Here is a 10572-nt window from a genome sequence, read left to right on the forward strand (position 1 = left end):
TATGTTGATAGCATGTTTAATAATGACGTCCCTATAATTACGACAATATTGACGATTTGATTGGTGGCTTGAGATGTTACACGCGGGGGATGGCTAGGATCCATGATGGACTTATGATGCTATTGATAGTTGGGAGGAACCGCGTACTTAGTTTGGTTGTTTAGTCATTGCAATGTTACCTTTGTTCACTATGATGTTGCATTCAGTATGTTCTTTACTACTTTGGTTTAGATGGTTAGATGTTCCTCTTTCTTGTTGTTTATGCTCTCGAGTGTTCATTCCTTGATTTACGTGGATTCAATACTCCTCGGTGTGGGGGTTTTCATGTTTTTATGCTTTTTAGTCTTGTTCTATTGTTGCGTTGATGTGTTTTCTCGTGTGGAAAGGTAGTTCCTCGTGCGAGAATGCAAGTCCTCATGCGATGTGCTGTGAATCTTCGCACAGAGCCATGCACTTTCTCGTGCGAAGTGTTGCAAGGTCTTGCACAAAAATCGAGACCAGTGCACTTTCTTGTACGAGAAACAAGGGTTAGTTAGGCTTGGCCGAAGAAGTTTTGAAAGTTGGTTTTGAACACCCTTTTGGATTTTGCACCTTTCCAGTTCAAAACAGTCTTTCTAGGGGGTTTAAAATATATTGTTTAAGTATAAGGTATTTAATTCCTTAAAATTAAGATATATTTTAATATATGCGACAAATCTTTTGAGATAGGTTTCAGACCTCTCTAAGATAAGATAAAGATTCTAGAAAATTTCAGGGCTTCCAAAATTCAGACTTAGCCAATTTTCAGGGCCTTAGGATTTCAGACTTAGCCAAATTTCAAGATTCTGTATTTTACCCCAGCTTGGTGTTTTGTTTGTAGTGCCTACCCCTAGTTCACATTTTGTTTTAATTGCCAAACTCTTTTAGGCCAGTTTTATACTTGATGTTTAGTAGCATTACTTTCAGATTATCAGATGTTGTTTTACACTCAATTTATTATATGATGAGATGACTTGGTACTCTATATTTCATGCATGTATGATGATTATTCAATGTTTTCAATTATCGATGATGATTAGTTAGATGGTTTATTATCACACGTGCTTTCTTATGGATACTTACCCCATACTGCATGTGTATGGTGTGTGTGTTTGTTTTCTTTATGTATGGTGTTTCTGATGTGGTTAAGGAAGGGAGTCGTAGTCACCTGCTAGTCGGGATCTACACGATGCACCACTTCCTGCCATTGTCTGTTTAGCTTAGAATATTGTGTCTGTACATGCGTGGATTTTATGCAGGTTGCAGGTACCGGGTATCGACTTCCCTGAATTGCCAGGATGAGTGTACCCTATCGCATTATCTCAATGGTAAGAGAGGGGAGATAAACTCTTAAGTCCAATTTCTAAACCCTTTAGCCAATTGTCCTAATTGATAATTAGGGCAAGTATCTGAGTTAAGTACCCTCTGAATGCATCAAATGATGTTATTTCGTGATTATAACCCTTTTGTTTGATTTGGTATTTTTTTTCTATGATGGGTTTTTGTGTGTTGCTTTATGAGTCCTTGATGTATTTTCTATTAATTAAGTTTAATTAAAAGGATTAATTAATGATTTAATTTAATAGAAAATTATTATGATATTTTAATATTTAATTATATTTAATTAATTGAGAAATTAATTAAATAAAAAGAATTAAATTTGGAAATAAAAGTTTTAAGTATAATTTTAGAATGTGATAATATTTATTTAATTTAATAATAATATATATTTAGAGTTCATTTTTAAATAAATGCTAAATATTATTATTAATTGAATTAATAAATATTTTATCAATTAAAGTTTCTTAAATAAATTAAAAGTGGAAAAGATATTAAATTATTAAAGGTTTCTAGATCGCATGATCTAAGCATGAGTTTAAATATAAAAGAAATTAATTAAAACGATTAGTTAATGATTTAATTTAATAGAAGATTATTATGATTTTTTAATATTTGATTATATTTAATTAATTGAGAAATTAATTAAATAAAAAGAATTAAATTTGGAGATAAAAGTTTAAGGATAATTTAGAACATTATAATATTTATTTAATTTAATAATAATATATTTAGAGTTCATTTTTAAATAAATGCTAAATATTATTGTTATTTAAGTTAATTAAATATTTTATCAATTAAGTTTCTAAAATAAATTAAAAAGTGAAAATATATTAATTATTAAAAGTTTTAAGATTGCATGATGCAAGCATGTGTTGAAAATAAAGAAATTAATTAAAAAGATAAAATAAGAGGAAATTATAATGTTATTTTAATTTCATAAAGTACGCATGGGTTTAAAAGTAATAAAGATTAAAAATAGAAGTCAAGTGGAAAAATTAAATAAAGTTATTTAATGATTCATTTAATGTGCATTAAAAAGATAAAGCAAAGATTAATACAAGTTAATTTGAGAGTTAACCCAGTTGAGCAAAGAGTCCTCTCGGGTGAACGCACAATTAGTGCCCCGATTTGAGGAGAAAACTCCTTATCACAACTTTGGGGTTCATTTTTGGGGGAGACGAATTTGGACCGTGAAATTTTGGAGACAGGAATTTTGGAGAGAGTTTTTGGAAGCAAATTTCAGAAGGAGAATTCTAGGAAAGATTTTCAGAAGAAAGTTATTGAAGAGGAGCGAGTTCTCTTACAAATTTTGGGGATTGCGTATTAGCATCAGGTTCAGGTAGGGTCTGGTATTTTGACCCCTAAATGATTTAAAAAATTTAATATGTTCTGTCTACTTCGTGATTGTAAGAATCTTGTCTTCTTGAATGTATCATTTCTTCGTTCTGGATCTTTTGCTATTCGATTTCATTTGTAATTCTAGATTGAAAAACTATTTAGGAACATCCTTCAATAAAATTAAATCGGGATTTAGGATTGTATTAAAATAGAGAAAAGAGAGAATTGAATTGGGGAGAGTTTTGAGATTAAAAAGAAAATTCGTAGGGTTGGAATTATTTCTCTATTAGATTGCAATTGTTAATGTTTAAAATAAATAAATAAATAATAATTATAATTATATATATATATATATATATAATTTGATTTATTTTATTTAATATTAATCTTTAAGCAAAAATTTATATATATAAAAACAAAATCGTTTAAGCATATTTATATATATATTTTAAAGTCTAAATTTAAAAATAAATAAATAAAAATAAAAAATAAAATAAAATAAAAATAAAAATTTAATTAATTGTTTGGGGAGGCGGGGCCATCACCCCCCCACCGCCCCTTCCTATGATGTCGCATCGCAGCAAGTACTGTCGCGACAACAGTACTGCTGTGGCAGCAGGTACTGCTGATGCAGCAGTACCTTGCTGCGGCAGACCGAAGTCTGCCAGCCGGCGGGCCTAAAACGTTTTTTTTATATATATAATACGTTTTTTAATAAAAAAGACATTTAGGGGTTAGTTTTTTTTGTAATATGATTTTTAATTTTTTTAATTTATTAAAAATAGATTATAATTAATACAATTTATTAAAAATAGTATTATTAATAAATTGTATTTAATTTTTTTAGAAATAAATTAGTAATGCTATTAAAGTTAGTTTATAATGAATTAAAATTATTAATTATTAATATTGTTAATAAATTTTATTAATATATATTAATAATTAATTAAATATTATTGATATCGTTTAAAATTTAATTATTAACTTAATTAGAATCAGTTGAATTAAAGTTATTATTAATAGATATTATTTGATTAAATTGTAGATTTAGATTATTGATTTAATGGAGGTTATTATAGAAATGGGTTAATTGTAAGGGGTAGTTGCGAAAACTTAGTTACTTGAAATAGACGTTAAACTGGAACTTAAATCTTACCTTAACTCAACAGTATATTATCGTTCAGATCCAACTGTGTGATGACTTTGTTTTTTTTCTATGAGATTATTTTGTTGTCTATGTTTTGAGGTTTTGGGGTTTGTTCTAGTATTGACCAGTTTAGGTTGTTACCAGAGGCTCGGGGTTGTGAATGTGATGTTATGATGATTTGGTCTCGATCTTTCTTAACCCGACCATGGTAATGTGATGGAGTGCTCTATGACATGTTTGCAATTACTGTTTGTTATTGCTTTCTAAGTTTCTTGGCATGAAGCTGAAGTGTATGTATATAAGATACTTGACTTAACCATTTTTGAGTCTCGATCAATTATATTTGATAACCATTTTTGAGTCTCGATCAGTTATATTTGATAACCATTTTTGAGTCTCGATCAGTTATATTTGATAACCATTTTTGAGTCTCAATCAGTTATACTTGGATTGCTTTTCGGTCGCTTGAGAGGACTGAAGTGTTTGTTATGTCTTGATGATGTCATGTGTTGACTTGACCATTTTGGAGTCTTTGATCAGTATTGTGATTTATCATTGATGCCTTCAGTTGCTGATAGAGAACTGTTGTGATCATATGATTATTATTTGATGCTTACCTGTTGCTCATGAAGAACTGATGTAAATTTTGTGGCTTATCTTTTATGATGTTTTACAGTCGCTTGTATAGGACTGAGGTGATTTTATTATGATTCTTTGATTTGTGTTTTCATGAGCCTAGGGTAGGTTATCTATGTGTAGTGTCGGGAAGTGGCTTGCAATGAGGATCGGGGCCCTAAGAGGCTGCCTGGAGTAACCCATTGTAAGTTGTTTTAACAAGTGAAAACATCTCACCTAAATACTGACTTAAATGAACCTAATAAGATAATTGTATGTTCTCTCCCATGCCTTGAGTGCTAGTACAGGCTAGGATGGGGTAGAGAGAACGCTTGGTTACGACCTTGCATTCCGGAGTATGCCTTGTCAGTACGAGAGGATACTAGTGGCCGCAGGAATCACTAGGGACCCGGGATTCCTAAAGGATTGCTCGGGTAACTTCTACGTGACTTTTGTGATGACACTTTCCCGCTTGCATAGCAGGTTTCCTACGTGTCTTTGTGGTGCCTCTAGGTCTAGATGTCTTTCTATGTTGAACCTTTGAGTTAGTATACTTTTAGGACTTCCCAGACTTAGAGAGTACTTGTGTTTTGTGTTTGATACCTTGTTTGGGACTTGAGACTATCTCCTCAGCGCGGTGGGAGTGGACCATTTAGGTTCCACGTGGTCGGGTGGTAGTGCTTTTTACTCTTACCTTTGAGATCCGTCTATGGTCACCGTGGCTGGAGTTTTCTTGGTTGACATTTACCTTCACTATGTTCTTGGATTATTAGGATGGATAGTTAGATTTTATGATAGATGTTTTATCATTATGGATGTATGGATGTATCAGGTATGTTATTAGTTTCATTTATTTTACTATACTTTGTATCATGGATTTGAGGATGATGTATCTTTATCTTTACATATGTATATTCTTTTAAGCCTTTCATACCCTGTGACATGTACAGTGGATGATTGAGCATTCCGAATTAAATTGCCAAGAGGCATTCGGAGCAAATGTATATTATGGACATTGGACTTTCTGATTATTCTTTCATATGTATGTGGTAGTTGTTAGACTTAGAATTAATTAAATTTAAATGTGACTCAACGTCTTGGGATCCTTAAGGAATGTAACTTGTGATGTATGTTTGTTAATGATTACATATAATTGCTTCCGCTACTATGTGTTTGATGTGTATGTTATACATTCTTACTTAAAAAAAAAAAAAAATGTTTAGCAAACTTAGTGAAACTCTAGGTTAATTCTTTTGGATCCCTTGGCGGGGCGTTACATTGTTGATGAGTGGTCATTCCTTTGAGCCCTCATCATGTGCGCAGTCGTTGTTGGCTTTGTTTGTGTGTGTCAATTTGGTAATGGAATTTAGAGGTTCATGGTTACCGAGATTGTGGTTAAGTCTTCTGTTACGATCTTTATGATCCCTGTATGATGTTGTCATGTGCATTCATACTTGAAAAAAAAATAATCTTGGCTGGTATTTCATCCTTGTTCCAAGGATCTCCAAGCGGGGCATTACAGTACTCCTGCAACATGTAGCACCTAGTTTTTTCATGATTATTCTCTTGGTTTGCCCATAATGGGAGATGTAAAACTTAATGGTGAATGTATTTCTCAGAGATATCTATACTCTTCTAGTGAATTTTTGACATGTGCCCCTCCCATCTGAAGCTTGTTGCAATCCTGGTCTATTTAAGGATTCCTAAGATGTGGAGAAAGGGCTGGCAATTTTGAAGTCTTATGCAAGATAGCATTGTCGATATCTCTTGGGAGTCCTTCATGCTTTTCTTGGTAAATCACTTTATTTTTAAAATCAATCTAGGTGAATGTTGTTCAACAACCTTTGAAATTTGAATAAGGAACAATATTAGGACCCTTATTGTGTCTACTTGTTGCTAAGCTTCTGATTTAATAGGATCTCTTGCGATTTACTCTTCGAATCCTTGGTTTCTGTCTTAATTTTAATTGCAAGTGAGATGTGATAATTCATGTAGGTTGCAAATCAAGATACTCTATTTTCTTTCAAGTTTGTGACATTGTGAATGTTAGCATTCCCTTCAACTGCTTGTCTAAAGTACATCCTTCTCGTGAAATATTTATATGCGAATGGTTCTTTGCAATATTGAGTTCTTGTTAGTTACCCAAATTAATTTCATCAAGACAGGCCAGCAATATCTTCATCCTACCATTTGGTGTATCACCCCACTTAACTTTTTCAGTATTTATTTCCAAGCAATCTTTCTATTCGTTTTCCCCTTCAAGTTTTTTGTTTTTGTTTGAAGAACTAAATCAGTGAGACATCAAGAGGAGCCGGCCTATAACTTGGAGATTCACTCCTAACTTAGGTATGTCCCACTTCTTAGGAGTGTTTCCATGTTACTCGAAGTTGAGTGGGTTAGAATCTAGTCTAGGCACAACTTTTAGAGATAACAGGTTCAAATCTCATTAAGGTGTTATTATTAATTGTTTATATCAATAATGAGGCAAACCATTTGTAACCTCACCAATTCATTATTGCACATAAAATTTTTGTAACCCTTTAATAAATATATCTCTTCCAAAGTATGTTAAATATCATTGGCCCTACAAAAGATTAATAAGGGCAGAGGACACAAAGGCATACTAGGTGAGCCTTACTAGACTAGAAGCCAGAACATTTTTCCATACTTAAAGGACTAGTTTGTTATCATCAAGTTTTCCTCTAATGAAACTTTGTTCCTTGAGATAAATTTTGAGGTATTCATTTGACAAGGAAATGCCATTTCTCAAAATATTCTTGTATACTATAAAATATCCTCGTGATTAATAGTTATTCTTCAATTATAGAAATAATAGTACTCTTCCAAATAATTATTACTTTCTTTATTTAATTGCTACCAACAATTTGATTATCAATTCTATGTATATTCAATCGATCTATACTAATTTAGAATTATGTTTAATCAATTAGAATTATTTAACAAATCTACTTTAACCTTAAGATATATTTTCCTTCAAAACTTCATATTACATAGAATAAATAAATAAGAAAAATAAAAGTTATTTTCAAATGTTTAGTTTCCTTGAAAACTCAACTTATAATATAGGCAGTACATACTAATCAATTCAAATGTTTTAAAATGAAATAAACTAATGTCTCATCTACAAACTGTAAATCTTAAATGAAAAATAAACAAAAGTGTGACAAATTGTAGATCCTAAACATCCTTAGCATCACCACCTTAAACTATGTAGGCGAGAACGTACCCTATTACAAATAATTCTGACCACGAGCAAGGATATTTGAATGGCAACGTCTATACAGCAGAAAATTTGCACCTGATTTGATAGTTTATGTAATTAATTAATTAATTTTAAAACCACAAAACCACTGATCTGTGACTTTAAAATTAATTAATAAATTGTATAAATGGTCAAATCGGGTGCCAAATAAGGAAGAGACCCATCACGAGTTCGACTCTCGCTAAGGGCGCGGCCGAAGGAAAAATCAAATATGATCCCATCGAAGCTGAGATCATCATCGCATCATCATTACGTAGGCCGAACAACTTGCACCCTTTCACAAAAGGAACCCAAACTGTACACGTGGAAGGTTCCGATTCATTCCAAAAGCTCCGGAGCACAGATTGACGACCACTAAAGACAATCCCGACTGCATTATATATACATCTGCTTCCTCGACGCATATCTGCAAAGAATCATTCGTTCTAGTCCAATAGAACCAAGCCGAAAGTTTTTCTTTGTTGTCTCCATAATCATGGCGCCGGCAGCCCGTGATGAAATAAACGGCAACGGAACGGAGAACGGAAAGCCCCAGCCCCACGTAATGCTGTTGTCCTCGTTGGGGCACGGCCACCTCATTCCGTTCATGCAATTAGCCAAAAACCTGGCGGCAAAGGGGCTAACCGTGAGCTTCGTCACCACCTTTCACCACATCTCTTCGCTGAGGAACAAGGTCCAGGAAGCCCGAAAGGCCGGTTTAGACATCCACCTGCTGGAAGTCGAAGTCCCGGAGGATCATTTAACGCTCGGTAAAGTGAACAGCAACAGCGTGCAGTGGCACCAGCTGCCGCCATTGTTGGCCGCCGGCGAGGGGCTCCAGCCCCATTTCGAACGATTTCTCCGCCGCTTTCTGGCTGGGGAAACGACCACCCTGCCGCCGCCGGCGTGTCTGGTCGCCGACGTTCTCCTCGGGTGGTCTTCCGGCGTGGCCGAGAAGTTCGGCATCCAGCGGGTGAATTTCGAGACGTCGGGGATGTTCTCGGAATCCGTGCAGCAGATAGTGTGGGATGTGCTTCCGCGTAACCTCCCTCGCACGCCGTCGGGTCGGTTTGTTGTGCCCGGCGTGCCCAGGGAAGTTAAGCTCACGCGCCTCCAGCTGCTGCCCGAGCTGCCCGAGGCCACACCGGAGAACGGGACTCATCAGTTCTGGTTGCGGCAGCGGGCGGGGAATAAGAAGAGCTGGAGAACGATCGTTAACTCGTTTTCCGAGCTCGACGGTGAGTTCGCCGACCATTTCGAGAGAGTTAACGGGACTCTGAGAACAATCGGGCCTCTTCTCCCGCCGGAGGTGTTCGAGGAGGGGGAGTCTTCGATCAAGAGAAATATTGCGCCTGCTGTTGAAATGGGGGTGAACACGGAGGGGGAAAAGTGTATGAAATGGCTGGACGAACAGGCGGATGAATCTGTGCTTTATGTTTCGTTCGGCAGTGAGAATTCTGTGAAGAGCGTGCAGATTGAAGAGCTCGCGGTTGGTTTGGAGGCCAGCGGGGTGAAATTTCTGTGGGTTTTGCGTAACCCTTGTGATTCTGGGAAGATTAAGGGCCTTAATGGGTTTTCTGGTTCGGCCTTGGATTTTCTCCCCGCTGGGCTCTTTGACCGCGTGGTGGAGAAGAAGCAGGGGATGTTTGTGTTGGGTTGGGCTCCGCAGCTTAGCATTCTGGCGCACCCTGCTACGGGTGGATTTCTGTCTCACTGCGGTTGGAATGCTGTCATGGAGAGCACCACCATGGGGGTTCCTATGATTGCCTGGCCGCTTTATGCCGAGCAGCCGTTTAATTCCAAGTTTGTGGTGGATGAGATTAAGATCGCCGTGGAAGCCCCTCAGAGAATTGATGAGAACTGGTTGGTGACCAGGGATGACGTGGAGAAAGTGGTGAAGATGTTGATGGTGGAAGAGAAGGGGAGAGAATTGAGGAGCAGGGTTAAAGATCTGAGGGATGCTGCTCAAGCGGCTGTTGCACCGGGTGGATCCTCTTTTACTAATTTTGATCTCTTCGTTTCCGAAATCAAGTCGCTACAACAAGTTTAATTCATCAGTACTTTTTTCAGTTTTTTTGGAGAATTAAGAAATTGAGGATATCCATTCCCCAAGATCATCCGCATATTCATACCCATAGGTTTTGTTTGTTTCAAGGAATTCCCATAGGTTTTGTTTGTTTCAAGAACTCCTGCAAAAATGGTTTGTTGAAGTTCAATTTAGTCTTCAATTCTCTTCTGCCAGAGGAGTGTTGAGTTGGACTGGACGCCGTCTCTTTGTTTTCTATCTTGGCATGTGAAGAAGAATAATCACGCATTTGAAAATATGGGACCATTTTGTATTATGTACCTCTGACTTTTGCATTTTGTTGAATGACCCATTTCATTGATGTAAGTTTCTTTGACTCCGAAAAACTATGCACAGAGTTGTGAGTGAGGAGGATTATGACGGTGGAAGACAAAGAAGACAGAAATTGAGGAGCCTAGTCAGAGAAATCAAGTGATCCTCTTTCACTATCTTCGAACTCTTCAGAACAAGTGGTTACAACAAGTTCAATAGTACATGGTTTTTTTCCCCAAAAATTCTGACATTGTTTTCTTTGTATAGCAATGCTTTTACAGGCTAGTCTTGGTTTCAGTTCTTCCAGAAGAGTATGGTTTGTATTATTTCTTAGCATATGAAGAATAATCACGCATTGGCAAAAGTGGGACCATTTTGTATTATGTACCTCTGACGTTTACTGATTTTTGAATGACCCATCTCACTGGTGTAAGTCTCTTTCACTGGGAAAAACGTATACACTTTGATCACAATCCAAAAGATTTCAATTTCATAAAGTAAAAATATTTTAAT

At 35.8% G+C, this 10572-nt stretch overlaps 1 protein-coding gene across 1 annotated transcript; it reads left to right on the forward strand.

Annotated features, from left to right (window-relative positions):
• The first annotated feature begins 8140 nt into the window (after window positions 1–8140).
• Window positions 8141–10301, forward strand: LOC149537977 (scopoletin glucosyltransferase-like). Its single transcript, XM_089799380.1, has one exon. It carries the CDS (start codon window positions 8218–8220, stop codon window positions 9769–9771), a length of 1554 nt encoding a protein of 517 aa, XP_089655506.1. The 5' UTR covers window positions 8141–8217; the 3' UTR covers window positions 9772–10301.
• The last annotated feature ends 271 nt before the right edge of the window (window positions 10302–10572 follow it).

Source organism: Cupressus sempervirens, chromosome 9, assembly GCF_028749045.1.
Source record: "Cupressus sempervirens isolate cs-2001-9-10 chromosome 9, ASM2874904v1, whole genome shotgun sequence".
NCBI lineage: Eukaryota > Viridiplantae > Streptophyta > Pinopsida > Cupressales > Cupressaceae > Cupressus > Cupressus sempervirens.